The sequence below is a fragment of the Salmo salar genome, chromosome 05, assembly GCF_965601325.2.
Source record: "Salmo salar chromosome 05, fSalSal1, whole genome shotgun sequence".
Classification (NCBI taxonomy): Eukaryota; Metazoa; Chordata; class Actinopteri; order Salmoniformes; family Salmonidae; genus Salmo; species Salmo salar.
This window is the reverse complement of record NC_138295.1, coordinates 52,911,872-52,938,444: the sequence shown is the minus strand read 5'-3', so window position 1 is coordinate 52,938,444 and position 26,573 is coordinate 52,911,872. Positions and strand designations below refer to the sequence as shown.

Sequence of the window (26,573 nt, the reverse complement as noted above, 5' to 3'; positions counted from 1 at the left end):
GCAGTCAACAGCACTGCACCCCCCACAGCAACTCGCCCAAGCCTTCCCCATTTCTCCTTCTCCCAAATCCAGTCAGCTGATGTTCTGAAAGAGCTGCTAAATCTGGACCCCTACAAATCAGCCGGGCTAGATAATCTGGACCCTTTCTTTCTAAAATTATCTGCCGAAATTGTTGCAACCCCTATTACTAGCCTGTTCAACCTCTCTTTCGTGTGGTCTGAGATTCCAAAAGATTGGAAAGCAGCTGCTGTCATCCCACTCTTCAAAGGAGGGGACACTCTTGACCCAAACTGCTACAGACCTGTATCTATCCTACCCTGCCTTTCTAAGGTCTTTCGAAAGCCAAGTCAACAAACAGATTACCGACCATTTCGAATCCCACCACACCTTCTCCGCTATGCAATCTGGTTTCAGAGCTGGTCATGGGTGCACCTCAGCCACGCTCAAGGTCCTAAACGATATCGTAACCGCCATCGATAAGAAACAATACTGTGCTGCCGTATTCATTGACCTGGCCAAGGCTTTCGACTCTGTCAATCACCACATCCTCATCGGCAGACTCAATAGCCTTGGTTTCTCAAATGATTGCCTCGCCTGGTTCACCAACTACTTCTCTGATAGAGTTCAATGTGTCAAATCGGATGGCCTGTTGTCCGGGCCTCTGGTAGTCTCTATGGGGGTGCCACAGGGTTAAATTCTTGGGCCAACTCTTTTCTCTGTATACATCAATGATGTCGCTCTTGCTGCTGGTGTGTCTCTGATCCACCTCTACGCAGACGACACCATTCTGAATACTTCTGGCCCTTCTTTGGACACTGTGTTAACAACCCTCCAGACGAGCTTCAATGCCATACAACTCTCCTTCCGTAGCCTCCAACTGCTCTTAAATACAAGTAAAACTAAATGCATTCTCTTCAACCGATTGCTGCCCGTACCTGCACACCCGTCCAGCATCACTACTCTGGACGGTTCTTACTTAGAATATGTGGAAACTACAAATACCTAGGTGTCTGATTTGACTGTAAGCTCTCCTTCCAGACTCAAATCAAACATCTCCAATCCAAAGTTAAATCTAGAATTGGCTTCCTATTTCGCAACAAAGCATCCTTCCTTCACTCATGCTGCCAAACATACCCTCGTAAAACTGACCATCCTACCGATCCTCGACTTCGGCGATGTCATTTACAAAATAGCCTCCAATACCCTACTCAATAAACTGGATGCAGTCTATCACAGTGCCATCTGTTTTGTCACCAAAGCCCCATATACTACCCACCACTGCGACCTGTACGCTCTCGTTGGCTGGCCCTCGCTTCATACTCGTCGCCAAACCCACTGGCTCCAGGTCATCTACAAGACCCTGCTAGGTAAAGTCCCCCCTTATCTCAGCTCACTGGTCACCATAGCAGCACCCACCTGTAGCACGCGCTCCAGCAGGTATATCTCTCTGGTCACCCCCAAAGCCAATTCCTCCTTTGGCCATCTCTCCTTCCAGTTCTCTGCTGCCAATGACTGGAACGAACTACAAAAAATTCTGAAACTGGAAACACTTATCTCCCTCACTAGCTTTAAGCACCAGCTGTCAGAGCAGCTCAAAGATCACTGCACCTGTACATAGCCCATCTATAATTTAGCCCAAACAACTACCTCTTCCACTACTGTATTTATTTATTTATTTAGCTCCTTTGCACCCCATTATTTCTATTTCTACTTTGCACTTTCTTCCACTACAAATCTACCATTCCAGTGTTTTACTTGCTATATTGTATTTACTTTGCCACCATGGCCTTTTTTGCTGTTACCTCCCTTAAATCACATCATTTGCTCACATTGTATATAGACTTATTTTTCTACTGTATTATTGACTGTATGTTTGTTTTACTCCATGTGTAACTCTGTGTTGTAACTCTGTGTATGTGTCGAACTGCTTTGCTTTATCTTGGCCAGGTCGCAATTGTAAATGAGAACTTGTTCTCAACTTGCCTACCTGGTTAAATAAATGTAAAATAAAATAAATAAGTAAAAATAATCATAGGTGTCAGTAAGCATCTAATTTCAAGTGTCACATGTGGTTCATAAAAAAATTATGGTCAACCCCTAAAAATGTATTTTTGTCCCTCCTGGTCTACCATACTTGCATCTGAAAATGGTTAATGCCTAATGAAAATAGCATGTTACTACAAGTTGAAAGTCAGTTCTCTGAATTATAAGAATAGTAGAATAGTGTAGAACAAGGTCGTGTTCATTAAGGCACTAAACAACAACAACAAAAAACATTTTAGAACCTTATGTAACAGTAAACACAAACAAGTGTTTGTTATTGGACAAGTTCAGGCTGTCCTTCCCTATTTTCTTCCATTTGGTGCCAAATGAACATGACCCAGTACTTCTCTGGACCTGTAGGGAGAGGGATAAATTGAGCTAAAGGGGTAAGTTGAGTAGCCCTTGTTTCGAAGAAACCATACACAAAATGTATGATTTGACCAACCATTTTGGTTAGAGGTAATCATTTCATGGAATTGGTAAAGGAAGCAACCACATGGAAAAAGTGATAAGCAAGTTAGGTCCAAAAAAACTATTTTCACCAAGTCAAATTAATTTATTGTGTTAGAAGTTTCATGATGCTTGTATCTAAACCAAAGTAGATCTGTTTTATATTGTTTAATACATCCGTTGGAGTCTCTAAAAGCTTCAAAATGAGGTCCTAAATCTAGCATGAAAGTGCATCCCTGTAGCTGTGTGGGCTAATATAGTCAAAATGTGTTTATTTCTTAACCTTTATTTAACTAGGCAAGTCAGTTAAGAACAAATTCTTATTTACAATGACGGCCTAGGAACAGTGGGTAAACTGCTTTGTTCAGGGGCGGAATGAAAGATTCTTACCTTGTCAGCTCTGGGATTCAATCTAGCAACCTTTCGGTTACTGGCCCAACGCTCTAATCACTAGGCTACCTGCCGCCCCAAAATGTTTGCCTTGGGGTAAGTTGAGCCAATGGCCATTGGCTAAGTTGAGCCAATGGCAAGTTGAGCAAATGTAAGTGTTTTTTCCCCCAGGTGTAATGCAAGGCTTTATCGCTGGAACGATGTTCAAAGTGTTTAAAAAAAGTGTTTGTTAGGTGTTAAGCCTGTGTTAAAATATGCTTAAAATGATTAAAAGACAAAAAAGTGAATGAATTGAATTTGGGAAATAAACATAGACATGGTTTAAGGTAGTGGGAATATTTAATTCAGTCAAAAAAAATGTATAGGTACCTTAATTTAAGTAAACTGTGCCAAGAGACCACTTTATTGTTCAAGCTATGTTTTCAAAACTGTAACGGTAACATGAATTCTGATTATTTCCAGAGATACACAACATCCTGAAATATATGTAGATATTTTTGTTAGAAAGAATACTATATTTCCTTTGACGGAGTGATCCTGAATGTAAAAAAAAAATGGCACAACTTACCCCACTCTCCCCTACTGCATCAGGAGCCTAGAGTATTTCATCTGCAGATCCAAACAGGATGCTGCTCATTCTATCACATGCAAGCAAGGGAGACTGATGAAACCGGTTGAACGGTGCCATATTTGTGTATTTAATGTGGACATGATGACTTTACATTTTCTGCAACGATGTACAAAACTTTAACAGAACTGAGAAGGTCTCAGACGAGGTAGAGCTTTCACATCGGGGACAGTGAAAACCAAGTATAAAAACAAATCTGAAAATAATCAAATAAAACAACTCCTGTCTGCTTCTGCTCTGATCATTGTAACTAATAAATACAGATGTCAACCAAATACATTCCAAATAATGTCATCTACGGAAAAATTACAATGTAGTTAATTACAAATAAAAAGCCAACACACACACACACACACACACACACACAACTTGGAGGCATTGTTAAAACCCCAACCAAATAGAAATAATGACTTCCACCACGTTCTTTGGGATGGTAACCATGGCTATCAACTGAAGAAGTCCTACTTTTTAGCAAAGAGAGAGAGACTAAAAACACACTCTTTATGAAAAAGATTTATGCGCCTATCATTTTCCATTCGAAAACTGAACTAAGCAGTGTAATACAAACCAAACGCCTAAAAAAAAAAACACATAGCAAATGATATTAAATAAATCATGGATATCTATAATAATAGAAAAATAATGATTAAAAACCAGAGGTGACATTGAACTGGACCACCTTTACCAATCAAAGACTGAATGAAATGAAGACAGTTAAACGGGTTAAAGCAGTAACCTAGTCTAAGTGCACCGGAAATGCCATTTGGTATCTAACGCTGTAACGGGTTTGGTAAGATTAAAAATACACACACACACACCTACATACACACACGCTCAAATACTCACTCTCTCACTCCCGCGTGGTCTGTTCATATCTGCTTAGTCACACTTAGGAGTACAAATGTGTATTTTAGGAGTTCATCTTAAAGGGTACAAATGTGTATTTTAGGAGTTCATCTTAAAGGGTCATTCTGTACAACAGTATTTAAGGGCACTAATTTATTAAGGACACTACTTGATAGGCTATATTATCCGTTTCAAGTATTTGACTATCCTCATGTTTAATATACACATACAGTATGTGTAGGTATACGCAAACACACTGTTGTATACGTATTCAACCAACCATACAAAGTAACTGACACAGAAATCGTTTCATCTTGTGTTCATGTAAAAACTACTACCGAGGTCTCAAAGTAGACAGTATTATATCCCATGACAATAATTCCATATCTTTGAATCCCCCCCCAATTTTTTTTGTTTTAAATCTAAACAGCTGATAATTATTCACTTCTATCTGTCTCACACTTTGACATTTGCGGTGTCTTGTACAGTGCATGTGGCCTTGCGTGTATACAACGTTTGCTCAAAAAGACTGTCTGACCAATAGTCTGCTTGTCTGAACGAACGTGTTGACATCCATGCACCAAAACAAGAACTGCTAACTTATTAGAGCTTCACCTCACCTGGGTTGTGTTCATTAGGCACCCAACGGAAGAAAGTGGACTGAAACAGTGGATTTGTCCAATCGGAAATGCTCATTTTTGTTTTCCGTTGCAAAATGTTTTTTTGGTGTCTGCCCTAACGAACAGGTAATCCAATAGTCATAGGCATGGCTATGAATCCAGGAGGCGTTTTATGAGGGTGAATGCAACTTTGAGAAAAACATTACACATATGGTTACAGTGAAGCCTCTACTTATATCGTATATACAGTATACAAGCATGGCTTTGGTCCTCACTTCATACCTGGCCGTACAAAAAACAAAACAAGCTTTTATTGCAAAGGAGGTAGTATGCAAAGCGTCTAAAGGGAGTCTAATACGCAGAGGTAACCAAGGAGGGGCAAAACACACACACGCACACACACACACACACACACACAAGCAGCACACGCACGCCAACCCTGCGACGGCTCCGCAGCCATCAGAAACAAAACACTGTCTCTAGTCGCCTGACCTCTCAACCTCCCCCCCCCCAAAAAAGCCACTGTTGAGAGGACTAGCTTTTAGGAGGGTACTCTTATTCAAGTAGAAAAGAGAGTAAGGGCAACTTGAACCAAACAGTCCGACCACTTTATTCCTGCTAAGAGGTTTCAGTAAGTGGGTCTAATTTGAGGTTGGAGGTGTGGGTGTGGGAGGAGGACTACGCTCGGATCAGAGGGATCAGAAAATGGCCTCTTCTTCTCCTCCCAATAATTGAATGACCGTTAAAACCGCACGCTCGTTTATACCCCCCATTAAAAGCGCAGACTCTTTTTAATGAGCAGTAAAGCAGGCACCTCCTCTCACACTGTCATTAGCCCTCTCTCACTCTCTCTCTCTCTCTCTCTCTCGTTCTCTCTCTTTAATGACCGGCCAAACAGCCTCGGAGTCAGATCGTGTAGTGGTCACCTCACTACAACCACTCATACTGGACTCATCATTGTGGTGCTCGAGAGGATAGAACACACACACACACACACACACACACACACACACACACACACACACACCGTCTTAAGCTTGTCAAGTTAGCTGCAATCAAAGGGTTAGCTAAGTGAGTTCAGTTCAGCATGGCTGCTCCATTCTGCCGTGTGTTATTAAGGGATCAGTGTCCTGAGGAATGCACAAAACCATTTCATCACAATCTAAATCAAATGGGGAAAAATAGGAAAACAGAAAGCTATAGGGATGTCGCTATGCCACCATGCCATCCTTGCCCATGGGTCCACAGAGGAAAAAAACAGCATTTGGTTGCACAGTGTCCAATTTTTCTTCTCTTTCCAAGAAATCCTTTTATTTCTTGTTTTTAAACACATTTCAAATAGTCCTGGTAATATTTCATCTAAAAGGGCAATAGGGGTGAGCTCATTCTGATGTCACTCTGTCAGGTGGTGTCTCTGACACATCTCTCAGGTCTCTCTGCTGTCTTTGGGGAGGGGCTGGGAATATGGATGGAGTCTCTATCTCTATCTTAGGCCCTGGGGATGTCACGTTGGTGGGTCTGTTATTAGGTCGGGGTGGGTTGGTGGTGGTGGGTGAGAACCAGTCCCCCTGCTCCTCCTCCTGCTCACGGCCCAGTCCCGGTGGTCTGTAATCAGGGTACTGGGCGTTGTCGAAATGCACGTGGTGGACACTCTGAACATGGGTCTTTAGGTTCCCTTTCTGAGAGGCTCGGTACGGGCAGAGGCGGCACCGGAACGGTCTCTCCCCTTTGGGACACACACAACAACACACACAGAGGTCACACATAGAGTTCAAAGGTCACGCAGAGGGCAGACATGGCATAACCTTTCAGAGTACAGGCGGCGGCAGAAATCTCCCCTGGAACGGTTTCATATGCGAGGGATCTAATACGAGGAACAATACATAAAATGACGTAAACCATGCTGCGACTGACTGTAGTTAAACAGTACAATGAATAAGACATGAATACATACACACAGTTATAACACAAAACAGGCACAAAAACAAATTTAACCCCAAATCATGAAACCTCATGGCAACAGACCACCATTAAAATATACTGCACCTGATTCCAAAAACCACAAGTTCACTTTCCTCTTTTCTAACCGACATGAACCTGCCCTCGTCTCCTGTGAGAGAAGCCTGACGTGTGCGTAAAAGGGCCACACAACCCTGATGTCAGTGAAGTCCTACTTCACTTCTCTCTCTCTCTTTCCCTCAATCAGCCGGCCCCACCCACTCGCTTTGCTAATTAGACTGACCTACAACGGCTCTGACGCCATCACATAAACAAGCAACAGCACACCATAACTAAACAAATGACAGTGCCATTTAATTGCGCCTAATTATCATTATGATAAATGGAAGAATATAAATGGGGGGGGGAAACAAATGACTCCTTCTGCCCTCAACCTCTCTTCCCTCTCTCTTACCTGAAGAAGAAACAGAAAAATATGTGTTATCATACATCATTATATTGCGGTGGGGGAAATAAAACCACAAAAATACACAATTAATCACGCGGAATCTAAAAGCAGAGCCAGGCGATCAGGCGGGCAGGTTGAGACGTGAGCGGAAAGCGAGCACCTCTAGGACACCGTCGTCCTGTTAGGAAGAGAGGCGGGGAGGGAGGCTGGATGGGAGTGGTGCACTAAATTACACTAAAGGTTATCGTCACTGTAAAGCACCGCCAACACTACATCTAATTGGACCCCGACGCTGTTTCTGCTCCCATCATTCATAGCGTTGCGATAAATTTGCGGATGGGTGATTCATTAAGATGGAGGTGCGGCTTGCAGACCTGGCTCTTTCCGAATGTCAAAGCAGAGGAGATTTACCTCGCCTAACCCACAATCTCTCTCTCCCCCGCTCGCTCTCTCTCTCTCAGAAAACTTTCATCTGATGCAGAGAGAAAAGATACATTTTGTGTGTTCTCAGGGCCAATCCTTCATACAGGGACAGACTGCCGGAACTCTATTGTTGCTGTCTATGGTTCTAGTCGCTTGGTGACATAGTGACAACAAGAAATATGTTACGTCTGAAAGTGGATGATTCCAGAAGGACACATAACTCATAGGTGAAAAAGACAGAATGAATATAAAACAATAAGGACATGAGCACCGGCAAACATGCATGCACGCAAACATACACAGACAAACACATGCACACAAAACTAACGGGCATAAGCAATGGGAAGCAGCAACCCAACGTGAATCGATGGGAACAACATACTTGTTTGGGAGCTTCCGAGGGGTTGGTTTGAGCGTCAGCACCTCGGAGTCCGTTATAATCAAACACGACTGTGGGGAAGAAGGAGGGTGGGGGGTGGTGGGGGGGGGGGTACTTGTTAAAAAAACCTCATAGTCTCCATTCACCAGCATCACCACAGCAACAACCAGTTAGTTAGAGAGAGACAACACAACAACAGCAGAGCGGAGTGGAGCTAGATGATGATGATGATGATGATGATGATGAGACCTGGTGGAGTGAAGCCAGTGATTTAATATGACACAGACATGCTAATGGGAGGCCTCGGGGTGACTGGCCTTTCGCGTGAGGATGACGTCCATGCTGAATAAAACCATCGGTGACAACATTAATTACAGCTCACTCTCTGTGTGTGTGTGTGTGTGGTGTGTGTGTGTGTGTGTGTGTGTGTGTGTGTGTGTGTGTGTTTACAGTGGATGCTGGGGGGTAAGAGGACTCCCTCTGCATCACTTACCGTTTGGCTCCTGTCACTTAGCATCACTGGCTGTGCCACAAATCATTCACACTCTCCATAAAGAAGTTACTTATCTCACTGTCTACCACTATTACAGCCGGCCCCCACTGATGGACATGACCAGAGAGGAGAAAGAGGACAAAGGAGAGGAGGAGCAGAGGAGAGGAAAAGATAAGAAAGGAGGCACAATAACTGGTTTGGCTGCTGAATAAGGATGAGTGATAATGGAGGCATATGTCGGTATGATGGATAAATTCTATGGTTCACTAGCATGCACAATTCCTTCTCTCTAACTGACAGGTGATTAATAATGTATAATATTCGTCACAGGTCAGCAAATCATATTAGTTTAAAACCTACAGACAGCTATTCTGGTCGAGGCCAAAGAATGGACCCACAGGGCCGAGGAGCGCAAATTAACAAATAATCTAGTTGAATGTTACTGATGTTCAATATTGGATATGTGTGTGTGTGTGTGTGTGTGTGTGTGTGTGTGTGTGTGTGTGTGTGTGTGTGTGTCTGTGTGTGTGTGTGTGTGTCTGTGTGTGTGTGTGTGTGTGTGTGTGTGTGTGTGTGTGTGTGTGTGTGTGTGTGTCTGTGTGTGTCTGTGTGTGTGTGTGTGTGTGTGTGTGTGTGTGTGTGTGTGTGTATGTGTGTGTGTGTGTGTGTGTGTGTGAGTTAATCCCCATTTACCTGTGTGGGATCTCATGTGTGTGCGGAGGTGACTGGGCTGACTGAAGCTCTTCCCACACTCTTGGCAGCCGTATTCCCCTTGTCGAACCAGAGACCTCAGCATCCCTACAACACAGAGAGAGAGGAACATGGGTTAAAACGTCATCTTAAAACACACATCCTCTGTGACGACACAGAGAGAGGGATATGGGAAGAGAGAAAGAGAGGTAACAGGGAACGGGTGATAAAGGAAGCGTAAGGGGAATGGGGAATTGAGACAAATAAATTAAAATCCACACAAAAGACCTGATGACCAAAATGAAGATGTAGAGATGGATGGGAGGATGGAAAGGAAAAAAGGAGAGATAGAAGGGAAGGACTAAATGAAGGGCACACGGGTCGCACCTGCTGCCTCGACCTCTGGATGCTCGGCTATGAAAAGCCAACTGGCATTTACTCCTGAGGTGCTGACCTGTTGCACCCTCTACAACCACTGTGATTATTATTATTTGACCTGGCTGGTCATCTATGACTGTTTGAACATCTTGAAGAACGATCTGGCCTTAATGGCCTTGTACTCTTATAATATCCACCGGCACAGGTCAAGGCAGAGACGGCATGACCTTCCAGAGAGGGCAGGTGGTGGCAGAACTCTCCCCTTGAGCGATTTCATTTGGGAGGGATTTAATATGACAAACAATATATAAAATGACGTAAACTATGTACTCTTATATGTACCCCCCCCCCCCCCCCCCCCCAGAGCCTGGTTCCTCTCTAGGTTTCTTCCGGGCCTTTCTAAGGAGTTTTTCTTAGCAACCATGCTTTCTACATCTACATGGCTTGCTGTTTGGGGTTTTAGGCTGGGTTTCTGTATAAGCACTTTGTGACATCTAGCTGATGTAAAAAAGGACTTTATAATCACATGTAATTGATTGATTGGAAGTGTATGAATGGAACACAGGGCCATGAAGGAGCAGACACCGACAGACATGGTCAGACTAGTCTCCAGTCTCTGGCTGGAGAGAGCTAGCCTCAACTCTAGTAGAGAAGAGTAGAGTGTAGAGAGGGAAGCATCATTAGTATGTCTAATGTGTCATTATGGGAGGCTAGCTCCAGGGGCTGGACTGCAGCTGTCACACAGCATCATCTCAGGCTCTGACAGGCAGACACACACAGCCACACGGCCGCCGCATAAATTACAGCCAATTAAAACGCCCCGGCTGTGATGTGCCCGCTCCGCTGCCCAGCCCGCGTGTCACATGTCAGGTGTGTGTGTGTTTGAGAGAGAGAGAGAGAGAGAGAGAGAAAGAGAGAGAGAGAGAGTGTGTGTTCTGTTTATTTGTACGTGTGTGTACATGTGCAGAAGGGGAATATAAAAGATCGCCGGCGTGTCACCCCGGTGATGCAGGATGCAGGGAGGCAGCAGGAAGACGAGAAAGACCAACTTGGTCCATCCATCGTCACATATCCCCTGTCCTCCCCACCACCGCCACTACCAACCCCTCCGATGACCTCTTCCCCTGCCAGCCAAAAAGCCCTTGGGGTGTGTGCAATGAGTGAGGGGGTGAGTTCCCAGCCCTGCCTTGGCATGTACCTGCGCTCGTGGTACCCGCTGGTGGTATGGGTGTCAGGGGAGGGGAGGTGACTGAGAGTGTCTCTGGCAGATCTGACCCTGCCTGGCCCCAGGAAACATCCGGCCAGACCCACAAGCCTCTCTCTCTACCTCTGAGGCACCAATGAAAGACAAGTGAGCTGGACTAAACACACTAATGCACACACACACACACACACACACACACACACACACACACACACACACACACACACACACACACACACACACACACACACACACACACACACACACACACACACACACACACACACACACACACACACCCACCCCCCTGCCACACACACACACAAACAACACACATCCTGGCTTTCTCAAAAAAGGTCACTTTATAGCATCTGACTCAAAGGGCTAAGGCGGAGCGTGACGGTATCTGCCTGGACGGGTGACAGCGATGTCATACGTCTGCCTCCCAGGCTGTTTCCTCTCTCTGGAACATGGGGAGGAATAGAAGCCTGCCAGCTGGGTGTCTTAAGCAGAGGCCCACTTGACCTTAGGAAAGCAGCAGCAGAATATGGGGGGAAATTCAGGATGTTTTGGTAATCACCATTTCTAAAGCAGCTGCTGCTGGGTTAATTATTATGTCTCTACCCCCTCCGTCTGTGGGAGCATCATCAGACGGAGCCCTGAACCAAACAGTCGGCGGCAGGTCACCGGGAGAGCGGAGATATGCCTCGCAGAACAGAGACCCACGAAGGTCCTGCCACATCTTTCACTGTTATAACATCACTCGCTACCAGTGGAGGCTGGTGGGAGGAGTTATAGGAGGACGGGATCATCGTAACGGCTGGAATGGAGTCAATGGAACCGATTGAAATGTGCGGTTCCCATATGTTTGACGTGTTTCATACCATTCCATGTATCCCATTGCCGCCGTTACAATGAGCCCGTCCTCCTGTAGCTCCACCAGCCGCCATTGCTCCCTACATATAGAACACACAGTGCCCCAGATACAGACTTTTTACAATATACAGTACCTTGTGTGCTCCTACACACAAACACACACACACACACACACACACACACACACACACACACACACACACACACACACACACACACACACACACACACACTGTATTCTGACACGGTCAGCACACGCACACACACACAGCTACTTTAATGCATCTCCCTTTCATTATTTATGCTCCTGTCAGACTGGCCAGTCGGCCTGTCTATCAATCATCTTCTGCCAGATGGTGTGTGTGTGTAGGCGTGCGTGTGTGTTTGTGTGCGTGCGTGCGTGCGTGGTGTGTGGGCATGCCTGCATACATGTATGCGTGTACACAACTGAGCCTATGTGTTTGTGTTGACCACCTCAGGGGCCAGTCCAGCTGGCAGATCCAGTCCAGTGAAGCTCCCCGCCACATGTGACATGAGCTGTCAATCAGCGAGCCAAAAAAGGTCTGCTCAACATCTCCTGACGTTTGGCCTTTCCTCTAAACACATGATCCTAAGGCGTGTTTATCATCATCCCTACTACCCTTCTCAATGTCTCCCCTTCTCATCACGGCACTGACAGGCTGCTCACATAATATAGATGAAAAACATGTCTGAGGATCTGAGTATTAGAGTAGGCCTAAATGTAGAAAAAAAATGGCATTTTTTTTCACTGTTTGTGAGAAGGGTGACTTTTGTGCCAGAGGGTGCCAGAGGGTGACTTTACCGTCATTAAAGATATCTTGTGAGAGTGGCAAACAATGAGTGGACGTTCCCTCTATTTTCTTGATGTTATTTTGTATCCACGTCATGTGCCAAGTTCGCTAAACATATTTTCCTATCGATTTAAGGACCTACGGTTGTTTCATAGCTCTGCCCTGGCTCTTACCTGTGGGGTCCAGTAGGGGGTTGGCGGCACCCCAGCGGTGGTATAGTGTCGCCAGGTCATTGGAGTTGCAGTTCTTCAGGAAGCTCAAGATGTCCATGGGCAGCTCTGGTGTCTCCACCCCCCGTGCCTCCTCCTGTTTCACCTCCGCATGCTGGGCTGAGGAGGAGTAGGAGGAAGAGGTGGAAGATCCCTGGACGGCGCTCCCAAGTGTCTGGGAGTGGGAAGCTCCATAGCCCTGGCCTGCCGTGGTGGTGTTGTGGGCTGGGCGCTCTGCCCGGGGTCTGCCCTGGGACTGGGGGTGAGACTGGGTGTGGGACTGGGAGCTGCTGGACTTGGGCTGGGGCGAGCTCCTGGCTCTGCTGTACTCTGCCAGGCCATGTTTGCTGGACAGCATGAATCCAAGGCCTTCCTGAGGCAACATGTACCTATCCACCAGCCTGGTGGTTCCTCCAACACTAGGGCTAGGGGCTGAGGGTCGCTGGGGAGCCCCGGCCGCAGTGCTCTTCTCCAGGGAGCTGGTCGAGGAGCCTCCCCGTGGGTAGATTTCCACCCTGGGCCTGGAGTTGGAGCGAGAGAGCTGGCCCTGATCCGGTACAGCCTCGCCTCTCTGTCTGCTGCCTGCCCTGGGAGGCCGCATACTCTGGGAGCCTGAGGCAGAGGAGGAGGACCCTTGTGTGGAGGAGGAAGAGGTGCTGGGTTGAGTGGCTGCCCTGTCCCTGCCGTCTTTCTTCTGGCCCAAATCCAACGATGGGGGGCGTGTGCGGTGGGTGCGCACCACAGGGGGCAACGGGGGACACTCCCTCCCATCCAGAGCGGGAGGAGGGCCCGTGCGTCTCCTGGAGGACGAGCCCTCTCGGGGGCCCTTGAAGCCATTCTTCAGGAGGGCCCATTTGGGGGCCAGGGCGCTGCTGTTGATGCGATGGGCGACAGTCTGGTGCATCCACAGCACCTCCAGGTAGTGGGTGGAGTGGGAGCAGTAGGAGCACTTATGACTGGGCAGGCCCTTCTGCTGAAGGGCTGAGGAGGCTGGGCCCCTGTGGCCCTCGGCTCTCACACACAGGTCCAGAGGAGCAACATGGTGAGGGTCAGTGGGTGAACTGCTCTCGGCGGTGCATTTGTCTCTCGACGGCCGGGCAGAGAGGTAAGGGTGGGGGGCAGAGGATTGAGCAAGCCCGTCGAGGAGGGCTCTCTTCAGCTTGGGGAAGCTACTGGGGGTGCCTCTCTCAGAGCTGGAGCTGGGGTTGGGAATGGTTCGGCCGTCACAAGTGTGCTGGAGACGTAGGTGGGACAGGAAGGCAGAGGACTCTGTGCTGACAAAGTCACACAGGCTGCAGACGTAAGGCTTCTCATCTGTGGAAGGCAAAACAGAACAGAGATGGTTTGGTCACTTCTCTGAAACATTCGACCAGCGGTGGGAAAAGTACTCAATTGTCATACTTGAGTAAAAGTAATTAATACACAATGACTCAAGTAAAAGTGAAAGTCACCCAGTAAAATACTACTTGAGTAAAAGTCTAAAAGTATCTGGTGGGAAAAGTACAACATTTTCATACTCGAGTAAAAAGTAATTACATCAAATTCTTTATATTATATTAAGCAAACCAGGTGGCACAAATATATTTCATTTGTATTTTTTTATGGACAGCCAAGGGCACACTCCAACACTCAGACATTATTACAAACAGTAGCAAATAGAGCCATGACTACATGGAAGTCTCTTTCACATCAGGTAGCTCAAGCTAGCATTCAAATCTGATTTTTAAAAACAGATAAAACAACACCTCATGGCACAAAGAGACACAAACTAGTACATTGTAAATTTGTGATTGTGGAGCAGTGTACATTTTTATAGCGCACAATGTCTTGTGTGATGTATTGTTTTATTAATGATGTAGACAATGTTTTTGTTGCGATCTGTTGTTTTATTCCTGCTTGGACCCCAGGAAGAGTATAGGCTGCCTTGGCAGCAGCCAATGGCAATCCTAATAAAATACAAAATACAAATCCAGTATTTGTGATTAGTGAGTCCGCCAGATCAGAGGTAGTAGGGATGACAACACGTTATATAGATAGGTGCGTGAATTGGACCATATCGCTCTCCTGCCTGAGCATTCAAAATGTAACGAGCACTTTTGGATGTCAGGGAAAATGTATGGTATGAGTAGAAAGTACATATTTTCTTTAGGAATGTAGTGGAGTAAAAGTAAAAGTTGTCAAAAAAATAAGTAGGAAAGTAAAGTACCGATACCCAAAAAACAAATAGAGAAGCCAGTTCAGAAACAGAACCTGAGTCCCTGCCACAGCTGACGCATCAGCTGAGATTTCACCAATTAGATGCTAGTAACAATCACACCTGCCTTATTTGGTAGTCTATTTAAGTGACCGGTTCTGCTCACATATCCTGCTACCACTTGCTGCTACTGCTACTATGCTTTTGCTTCTTTTGCCTCCACCTGTTAGGTTCTGTTTTCCTGCTGGGGGATATTTATAGCTTACCGCGCTCACTGCTCATTTTATATTTTGGGCAGTGAGCAACCCTGAAGGAGCAGAGCCTATATCGGCAAGACTGGCATTATCCATTCTTTAATAAATGGTTAAACATATTTCTACTTGGTGTTTCCTTTCTGAACTTTCTGTATTTTTACTTTGTTAATTTACACCACTGCATTCTACAAACATTATATGAACATTCTGTCTTACTAACGTCTATGAAACATTCTAAAAAACATTGATCTGCCTAGAGATATGCTTGAAATAGTAGCTGACAAGTTTAATTGAGTCATGTTCCATGAAAAAGGGGGTGTTGTGCTTCCTCATGACCACTTGGTGACAGTGTTGGCCTAAATACCAAACCACTGGTGGAGAGAATCTGAATTGATACCTCATGTCCCTTCTCCTCGCCTCCTTCCCAAAACCAATAGGAGCATAAGGTCACAGGGGTGGGAATTCTGATTTTCTTATACAATGGGTTTTGAGAAGGAGGCCAGGAGAGAGGACAAGAGTCAAGGAAATGCAATTGAGATTCTCCCATAGGCTAAAATGTATGGCATTCGCATCTGATTCAGTGCATCTGTACATGTCACAAAAGAGTGTCATTCCAGATTATTCCGACATATGAGAGTAAACAGTGTCTTTTATCAGGAAATTAACAACATGTAGAAATTGTAGGCCTAATGATGAGTATGATCATGGTTTCTGATATCACGATAAGAATAACTGAAGGGAAAATAGTCGTCCTGCCTTTTGATACCCTGCTTAATGTATTTAATTGGCTGCATTACTACACTGAACAAAAATACAAACATATGTCAAGTGTTTGTCCCATGTTTCATGAACTGAAATAAAAGATCACCAAAATGTTCCATATTCACAAAATGCTTAACTCTCTTAAATGTTGTGCACAAATTTGTTTAGATCCCTGTTAGTGAGCATTTCTCCTTTGCCAAGATAATCCATCCACCTGACAGGTGTGGCATAACAAGAAGCTGATTAAAAAGCATGATCATTACACAGGTGCACCTTGTGCTGGAGGCAAAATCCCACTCTAAAATGTGTAGTTTTCTCACACAACACATTGCCACAGATGTCTCACGTTTTAAGGGCGCATGCAATTGGCATGTTGACTGCAGGAATGTCCACCAGAGCTGTTGGCAGAAAATTGAATGTTCATTTCTCTACCAAAAGCCGCCTCCAAAGTTGTTTTAAAGAATTTGGCAATACATCCAACCGGCCTCACAAGCGCAGACCACGTGTAACCACACCAGCCCAGGACATCTGCATCTGGCTTCTTCACCTGCGGAATCATCTGAGACCAGCCACTCGGACAGCTGATGAAACTGAGGGTTTGCACAACCGAAGAATTTCTTCACAAACTGCCAGAAACCATCTCAGGGAAGCTCATCTGTGTGCTCGTCATCCTCACCAGGGTCTTGACCTGACTGCAGTTCGGCGTCGTAACCGACTTCAGTGGACAAATGCTCACCTTCGATGGCTCTGGCACGCTGAAGAGGTCGCGCTGCATGAGGCAAATGGTGGCCACACCAGATACCGACTGGTTTTCTGATCCACGCCCCTCCTTTTTTTTAAGGTATTTGTGATCAACAGATGCGTGTCTGTATTCTCAGTCATGTAAAATACATAGATCAGGGCCTAATGAATTGATTTCAATTGACTGACTTCCTTATCTGAACTGTAACTCAGTCAAATCTTTGAAATTGTTGCATGTTGCGTTTATATTTTTGTTCAGTGTATATTTCTACTGGTTGTAGAGTGCAGTTGTCAATGTTTGCCACATGGTGGCATATATACTGAGTTCCCCCCTGCACACACATATAAACAGAACCCCACGCAATCTATCACACATAAACATGAATACAAAAACACTCACACACCCACACTACTCCCGAGCATTGATCACCCACCTCTCACTCTCTCTCCCTCATACAGGAAGAAACACAAAACACACACAAATGTCCAGTAACACTTCTTGAGGCCCCTTAAGGCGGCAATCAGCAGTTGAAACAATAGCAAAGCATGCTCCTCGCCCCTGGAGATGGGACTGGCGATACGCAACCACTCTCAAATTCATAGACAGAGCAATGGATGTTTACTTTGTTTACAAACATCAGGGTCAAACAAGCTGGGGCACCGGAGTTGAACTAAGCTCATGAGGCATTTCTAAGTTATATTCTTCAAGAATCAAATAGGTACATATCCTTCATTTATCATTACAAAAATGGATGTAGCAACTCCAGATTGCCCCTTTAATTAAGAAGGACATGTGTCCACACACTCAGAGCCTTGTGATATACAAGACCTCCCTTGCCCACTGAAACAAATGGACACACACACACCACACACACACACACACACACACACACACACACACACACACACACACACACACACACACACACACACACACACACACACACCCCCCCCCCCCCCCCCCCCCCCCCTGTGTTTCCACTTCTCAATTAGAACATGCCACTGCCATCTGCTTTTCATTTTGGCTTCCCTATTATCCACATACTGCAATGGCTAACACCCAGCCAGGGTTGAGCTGGAGGCTAATCTGTGTGTGTGTGTGTGTGTGTGTGTGTGTGTGTGGTGTGTGTGTGTGTGTGTGTGTGTGTGTGTGTGTGTGTGTGTGTGTGTGTGTGTGTGTGTGTGCGTGTGTGTGTGCGCGCGCGCGCGAGTGTGTTTTACATTTGACATTTTAGTCATTTAGCTCTTATCCAGAGCTACTTATGGTTAATGCATTCATCTTAAGATAGCTAGGTGATACGACCACATCTCTCAGTCATACATAGCTACTTTATTGAGTCAAAATGTACTATCAGAAAAGTCAGTGCTAGTAGGCGGTGCATGCCTGCATGTCTGTGTTTGAGGAGGGGAAAGCCCTGGTTCCCATAGAGCTGTCAGTGCCATAACCTGCCTTGCTGCCAAGGGGAAACCACGAGGGGGGGGGGGAATAACATCCTTCTGACATAAACAAACACTGGGTGGGATGTCCGCCATTAACTGCAGCCCTCCCTCGCTCCCTCCCCCTCCTTCGCTTGCTCCCTCCCTCCCTCGCCTCTCCCACTCAGCACTCTGTGGGAGTCAAGGCAATCGAGACTGACACCGTGGCGACGCTCTTCTCCTCCACGTGTAGTGCAGACATGCAGGTAATCCTGGAACCCAGAACCAGATCTTGCCTTGTGCTCGCCATTTCCAGTGCCTACAGTAACCATACAAACGTTCTAAACGTACATTACTCAGCCATTTAGAAAGCCTATCCACACTTCATAAGTAATGGCCTGAAAATGATCATGTTCTCCTGTACAGTATGTACTGTAAATAGTAAATAGGTTTTAAAAAAAGGACTTTAAATACTGTCTCTGTCTGGGGATGATAAGAGTGGACAGGGTGGCAACCTGCCAAGTCCTCAGCAGTGTATCACCTCACCTCCATAGACCTGGTCACCTGATAGGATATCACCTGAGCAGCACACTCCTGCAGCCATCCAGTCATGTTCATTGGCATTTCCAAACTATAAACAACATTGCCAACAGCGCAAACCTTGAATGAACCCCTGATTTGAATGACTTGGGGACCGATTCGATCAAATCCGCTTTAACCAACATCCGCACGCTGATGTTTTGACGTGTCGGAGGTGGAACTGCATTAGAGCTGTCAAATCCACAAGAGGCTCACGGTATACCTAAAGCAGACATTACCATTGGCTGCACGGAGTCGCATTAAGAGAAATCTTGCAGCCATGCAGCCTTGTTTACTGGAACGCGAGATGCAATCTACAACCTGATTAGGCTGATATAAATCCTTATTATTTTGTTTAATGATTTTAATTTGGAGTATCGTTATTTTTATATAGCCTAGACTTTCTCTCTCTGAACTTCTAACGCGAGTGGGAGCGGTGTGGCTTCGTGACAACGATCACATTTGACAGCTCCAACGCAGTTCCACCTCCGACACCGCCAGAACATCAGCTATGCGGTTGCCGGCTATCGCCGTTCAACGCTTGATCTGATTGAATCTAGGCCTTAGTCTGCCCACCTGCCAACCTCACTCACGCTCGAGTGAAGTCTGGGAGTGAGTATGTGTGTGTGTGTGTTTGTGTGTATAACTGAGTGTGCGCATGCATTCATTTGTATTTTACCCTTATTTTACCAGGTATGTTGACTCACAATACATTCTCATTTACAGCAACGACCTGGGGAATAGTTACAGAGGAGAGGAATGGGATGAATGAGCCAATATTAGAAACTGGGGAAGATTAGGTGGCCATGATGGTATGAGGGCCAGATTGGGAATTTAGCCAGGACACCGGGGTTAACACCCCTACTCTTATAATAAGTGCCATGGAATCTTTAGTGACCACAGAGAGTCAGGGCACCCGTTTAATGTCCCATCTGAAAGACGGCACCCTACACAGGGCAATGTCCCCAATCACTGCCCTGGGGCATTGGGATCTTTTTTTAGACCACAGGAAAGAGTGCCTCCTACTGGCCCACCAACACCACTTCCAGCAGCATCTGGTCTCCCACCCAGGACCAACCCTGTTTAGCTTCAGAGGCAAGCCAGCAGTGGGACACAGGGAGGTATGCAGCTGGTGCATGCTAGGTGTGTGTGTGTCCTCTGAGAGTATGTGTGTCCATTAGGAGTGTCTCTATAAATAACAAATCCCTGAGACGTGGGGAGCAGGAGAGGGATCAGGGTGACTGGATGGCGTCAGCGGGGATTAGGTAACCAGCCAGTGGAACAGAGGGTATAGGTAGGGCAGAGGACGCCCTACCAGGCCCTGTTACCTGACTGTCTGACAGGGGATCTGAGATGGCTCTTTCCACCTTCTCCTCCCTACTTAATCTTCCACCCTCTCTGCCTCCCTCCTCCCTCTCTGCAGACGACTTTGTCAACCACTTTGAAAAGAAGGCTGACGACATCTGCTTCTCATTCGCTCAGCCTATTGAGTCCCGTGGTCCCACAGAACTACCCTACACCTTGACCGCTTCCTCCCCTCTCTCTCCAGATGAAATCCTGCGGCTAGTGAGGCCCGGCTGCCCAACAACCTGCCCGCTCGACCCCATCCCCTCCTCCCTTCTCTAGACCATCTCTGGAGGCCTTCTCCCATTCCTCACGACCCTCATCAACTCATCCCTGACCACTGGCTGTGTCCCCTCTGACTTCATAATGGCCCGAAGTCACTCCCCTCCTCAAGAAACCAACACTCAACTCCTCTGACGTCAAAAACTACAGACCTGTATCCCTTCTTTTCTTTCCAAAACGCTTGAGCGTGCTGTCTCTGATCAACTCTCTCACTATCTATCTCAGAACGATCTCCTTGACACCAACCAGTCAGGCTTCACGACGGTTCACTCAACCGAGACCGCTCTTCTCTGTGTCACAGAGGCTCTCCGCATTGCCAAAGCTGACTCTCTCCTCTGTTCTCATCCTCCTAGATCTATCCGCTGCCTTCGACACCGTGAACCATCAGATCCTCCTCTTCACCCTCTCAGGGCTGGGCGTCTCAGGCTCTGCACACTCTTGGATTGCATCTTACCTGGCAAGCCGCACCTACCAGGTGACGTGCAGAGGATCTGTATCTGCACCACGTACTCTCTCTACTGGTGTACCCCAGGGATCAGTTCTAGGCCCTCTCCACTTCTCTCAATACACCAAGTCACTCGGCTCCAAAATAACCTCACATGATTTTTCCTATCATTGCTATGCGGATGACACTCAACTACTTTTATCATTCCCCCCTTCTAATGCCCAGGTGGCAAAACGCATCTCTGTGTGCCTGGCAGATATCTTAACTTAGAAGTTGGCCCACCACCTCAAGCTCAACATCGACAAGACGCAGCTGCTCTTCCTCCCGGGGAAGGCCTTCCCACTCCAAGACCTCTCCATCACAGTTGACAACTCCACGGTGTCCCCCTACGAGAGTGCAAAGAACCTTGACGAGACCCTGGACAACACCCTGTCGTTCTCTGCAGACGTCAAAGTAGTGACTCTTGCTCCTGCAGGTTCATACTCTACAACATCTGTAGAGTATGACCCTACCCCAAACAGGAAGTGGCACAGGTCCTAATCCAGGCACTTGTCATCTCCTGTCTGCACTACGCTGTTGGCTGGGACCCCGCTTGTGCCATCAAACCCCTGCAACTTATCCATAATGTTGCAGCCCGCCTGGTGTTCAACCTTCCCAAGTTTTCCCATGTCACTCCGCTCCTCTGCACACTCCACTGGTTTCCAGTCGAAGCTTGGATCCACGACAAGACCATGGTACTTGCCTACAGAGCAGCAAGAGGAACTGCCCCTCCCTACCTTCAGGCTGTACTCAAACCCTACACCCGCAACCCGAGCACTCCATTCTGCTACCTCTGGTCTCTTGACCCTCCCACGAGGACAGCAGAGTCCCTGCCCATCTTCCGTAAACATCTGAAACTCTACCTCTACAAAGAGTATCTTAAGTAATCCCACGGCACCCCCCCCCCAGAAAAGGTTTTGTGAACTAACACACACTTCACTTTTTTCGCCGCCTTACTAGCTCTGACTTTACTAATAGCTACTTTATTGAGGGAAAATGTACTTGCTATGACTGTGATATGTGTTTGTCCAACCTAGCTTTCTTAAGATGAATGCACTAACTGTAAGTCGCGTCTGATAAATTACTAAAATGTAAATGTAAAATGTGGCCATCACTGCCACGGCCTGCGTCCTGTTCATTTGGCATCAAATGGGGGGAAAAATGAAAAGCAATGAAAAACCTGTCCTTGTCCAATAAGAAATTATTATTTTCATTTTCAGTTGTAGAACATTTAAAAATGTATTTCATTGTGTAACCTAATGGACATGACCCTGAGTTATGTTTTAAACCGACTGCCATGAGGAAAAAAAACAATGCTCACTCCTCACTCAGAATCCATTGCTGTGATCTTAAAATCTCCTCAATCTCTCATTAGCCTGGTCCCAGATCTGTTTGGACGGACTCCTATGGTCATTGTGATGACAAACATGTTGAGTTGTCTATACTGCACTAACAGTTCTGGAATCAGGCTACTCACTCATGGCTCTGACTGCACGAGTTAATATTCTTAATGTTCTCATACTTAGGCTACTGCACATAACATCCTAAGGGATATCATAAGTAAGATCCATTCTCTGCATACTAACTGAATAAATACATGTTTCTGTCTGAGGATTTAGTACATGAATGACAAAACAGGAAGTTCACAACAGACATGAAAAAGTGTTTTCTTTTTTTCTTGTGTGTGACACTATGTCGACTAAAAAAGCAACAAGTGTTCTTTTCTTTCTTTAGTCTACTGAACTTTTATGGCTGGGTGTTCTCATGCTATTTCTCTATTTCTCTCTGCTCAATTTTCAAACCTTCTCATGTTGAAAGCTGAGGGGGAGAAAAAAATACAGATTTTTCACTGTAAATAATAAAAAAAAGGAGAACAAAAACATATTCACACAGATAAAAGGGGGGGGGGTTTCCTGAGACAGGAAAAGCTGAAATAGCACACTGCTCGAGCCCGAAGAAAAGCTACTTCTATTTCTGACATTCTAAACTGCCAGGGAAGAGACTGAAAGACTAAGCTCTGATTCTTAACTGTGTATGAAAACATGATAAGCAGAGACATATTTTCAACAAGTCAGTGCTAACACTGACACCCACTCAAATACCTGTCTGTAGCCTACTGAAGAACAAAACATACATACCAAGCAATCTTGAATGTTAAATCAACCCAGATGTATATGTTTATCATGATTTTTCCCCCAGTGTTTATAGCTCAAGATTTTTGTTCACAGTGTTTATTGCTCAAAGGAGTGAAGAAATGATAGGCATTCCAAAAATTCCAACTCCATTGTAATGCCACTTTCAAAGCATAAGCTTTCATCAAACCACCCATTGACTTTTCATCTTGGTCTGCTTTTGTCAACAGTCTTGTTGTTTTCAACAGTGGCTTGAACACAAAAGAGAATATAATGACCTGACATGATGCAGTCTATCATGTTGTTTTTGTGAAGCTCACTCAAAAACAGATCCCGAGCAGTTCCGACTATCGCCACAGGGTGGCTCATGTCCCCACTCCATATGGGGCTGAGTTGATGAGATGGAATCACAAAGATAGGGATCTCACCAACAGATGTTTGCTAGTGAGAGTGTCAAGATCAGGGGCCTTGAAAGAGCTTGAAAAGGAATGAGCTCCTACAGCATGCTTAACATATTCCTTACATTGAAGCTTATCTCTTGGCTGCGCGTTGAGGACAGAGCTAATTAACTTGCTGTTGTCAGAGAAAGGGTTTTTTGTTTACATTCTATTTCCTCTCAAATGTTGCCCAATTCCCCCCTCACTAGTCCAACTAAGGTCACCCGACAGAAGGCTTATATTAGGGTCAGGGACTAACAGTCGAGGTATGTTCACTAACCTGCCAGTTGGACTGCATTGGCGGTGCCCATCTCAGGGGCGTCCTCTCCCGGGGTGGAGGCTGGTGGTGAGTTCCCGTACCCTGGGGTGCTGGGCCTGCTGGGGGAGCCTGATTCGGGGTCACTGGTGGATCCCCAGCGGTCCACTCCTTGCCCTGCCCTGTTGTCCCCTCCGGACCCGGAACCCCTGCCCCCGTCTCGCCTCTGGTGGACCCGCTGGTGCACAATCATCTGGTGGTGGCTGCGGAACACCTTTCCGCACTCAAAGCACTCGGTGGACTTGGCCTGGCTCTGCTGGAAGGACGAGGGACGTCGGCCCTGGCGGGAGGAGGGACGGTACTCCGAGTCGCTCAGGCTCTCGGGGGTGTGCTCCCCTGGGGAGGTGTAGTGGCTACTACCCCCTCCCCCGCTGGTGCTGCTGCGTCTCCCTGAGCGTCTCTCCCTCTGCTGGCCCTCCAGGATGTAGCGGCTGCTCTCCTTCTCGTACACCACGGTCCCTCCAGCCAGGACCTCATCCCCTTCTCCACCTGCCGTAGCCTTTATACTGTATGCCTCCACAGGCTCCAGAACCCTTCCCCGAGTAGCCAGCTGCCAGGCCTGGTAGCTACAAACTGGGTCCAGCTCGGGGATTCTCTGGCCCAAGCGCCTCTTCTCTTCCTGGGGCTTTTCTTCGGCAGCTGGGTGGAGGCTGAGGTAGTCCAGGAGGCGCCTTTTGGCACTGGGAGAGTCCCCGTCATCACTAGGTCGTCTCTGGCCCTGTGTCGGCTGCTTAGCCTGGTTGTGGACCTTCTCGTGGGCCCTCAGGCTCTCTCTGTCATGGAACAGGTTGCCACACTTGGAGCAAACCTGGTAAAGGCTTGTGGAGGTCACATTGGTCTCTGGGTCTTGGGCCACGTCATTGATGGTGGCTGCGGCCTCTTGGGAGTCTGCCTTGAGTTTCCCCCGGCCGGAGGCCTTGGAGCCAGTGTGGGTCTTCATGTGGCTCTTGAGGAACCAGGCTTCCCTGAAGCGGCGGCCGCACACCCGACAACAGTGCTCAAGGAGGCCTGCGTGTTTCTTCATGTGGGACTTTAGGAACCAGGCCTGTGTGAACACCTGGCCACACGTCTCACAGGGGAAGGCCCCATCAGTGACCTGAGTCCCTGCTTCTCCCTCCGTTGCCACTGCCTCCTGACTCACTGGGTTAGTCTCGTCCTCCATGTCGGCTGTGATGTGGACCTTCTCTATGTGACTGAGGAGTTGGTCCTCGCGCTGGGTCTGGTACCCGCACAGACGGCAGCAATATGGCCGCTGCTCAGAGCTCGACTTCTCCCTTTTGACGCTCCTCACCGCCGTCTTCCCTATGCCCTCTTCTGTGTTAGCGTCTCCGTTGACGACCCTGTTACAGGCCGAGCTGCTCTTTGTCGGACTGGTTCCACCGTCCAGGCCCTCTGACACACCCACTTCACCTGACCCCTCCTCTTCCTCCTCTGGCCCCTCCTCCTCCTCCTCGGGGTGGTGGCTAGTGAGTGTGCGCAGCTTGTGGCTGCGGATGTGGACCTTGAGGTTGCCCTTCTGGGAGGCGCGGTGGTCGCAGTAGGGACACTTGTAGGGGCGTGCGCCTGTGTGGCGCCGCATGTGCTGCGACAGAGAGCTCTGGAAGGGGAAGCTGCGGCCACACACGTTGCAGTCGTAGGCTGAGGCCTTGTCTTCTTCCCCCTCTTCTCCATCTCCTCCATGGCTGGCCTTGCCACCCTCCTCCCCCAACGCCAGCCCTCCCGCCTGGGTCTCCATGGCCTCCACTCCTCCTCCTCCGCTCTCTCTGGGGTTCATGGTGCTATGCCTCCCACTCCAACTCCCTGCCTGCGCTAGCTCGCTAACAGTGGATCTACACTGCTATCTGCAGTAGCTCATCTAGCTCTAGCGTTCTCCGTCTGTATCAGCCAATCCCAATGCTATCTGTCCGTGCTCATCCACTGCCAACTGTAAGGGTGCATCCAGTGCTATTTAGGCCGCGTTCATCTAACACTCTTTTCTTAATGAATCCAATGCCATCTATCAGTCTTCATCCATGCACTGACAGTCAGTGAATCCAACACTGTCGATGTCTCTGCACCTGCTATAGGGCCCTTTGTGAAATAGCTTACACAGCGCTATCTGGAATCGTACATCTCTGGGTACCTTACACTGTGTCAGACAGAATCCGTCATGGTATATGGCAACACATTAACAAGCTCTATCTGTCTGCGGCTGTGTATAGTCAGACACTGTTACTCCATGTCCCCTCTCCTGTTCAGTTCACTGGCTGGCTTTTCTTTGGCTTTATTTTTCAGCACATCAGCAGCTTCCAGGTTGCATCACTCTCTGTGAGCTCTCTGCACAGCCTGTGCTGGTCCTCACCCTGAGAGAGAGAGAGAGAGAGATCAAATGAAATCGAGTAACTCACTAATTCTGATAAATGTTTCTTAATGTCTTTTATATCTTATTGAATTGTTCAACATCCTTATTTTGGCAATACAGAAATGGAAAGAGAGAGAGAGAGAGAGAGAGAGAGAGAGAGAGAGAGAGAGAGAGAGAGAGAGAGAAAAACCGAGACAGAACAAAGAGACAGCGTTAGCATAGCCAAAGCATGCCACTTCACCTACAGTGATCCGTTACACATTTGCATATCATATCTCCAGGTATGTGTCAGAGCATGCAGCATGTGTGTACGTTTCTATGTAAGTTAGCACCTCGGCGTGTGTATGGGGTGATATCATATGTAAGTCTGTTGAAATGTCAGACAGAAAGGGCCACTGTGTGTGATTGTGCATGGCGCTGCCACTGACGCCACTCCAGCTGAG

At 47.1% G+C, this 26,573-nt stretch overlaps 1 protein-coding gene across 1 annotated transcript in view; it reads right to left on the bottom strand.

Annotated features, from left to right (window-relative positions):
* Positions 1-3,203: 3,203 nt before the first annotated feature.
* LOC106605073 (zinc finger protein 516) overlaps positions 3,204-26,573 on the bottom strand; it is a 68,540-nt gene continuing 45,170 nt past the window's right edge. Inside the window, exons 3-7 of the mRNA XM_014200347.3 lie at positions 23,754-26,131; positions 12,813-14,162; positions 9,373-9,477; positions 8,190-8,257; positions 3,204-6,703 (exon numbers count right to left, since the gene is read on the bottom strand). Coding sequence (XP_014055822.3) covers positions 6,644-6,703; positions 8,190-8,257; positions 9,373-9,477; positions 12,813-14,162; positions 23,754-25,563 — 3,393 coding nt within the window. The 5' untranslated portion in view covers positions 25,564-26,131 and the 3' untranslated portion in view covers positions 3,204-6,643. The remainder of the gene's footprint in view (positions 6,704-8,189; positions 8,258-9,372; positions 9,478-12,812; positions 14,163-23,753; positions 26,132-26,573) is intronic.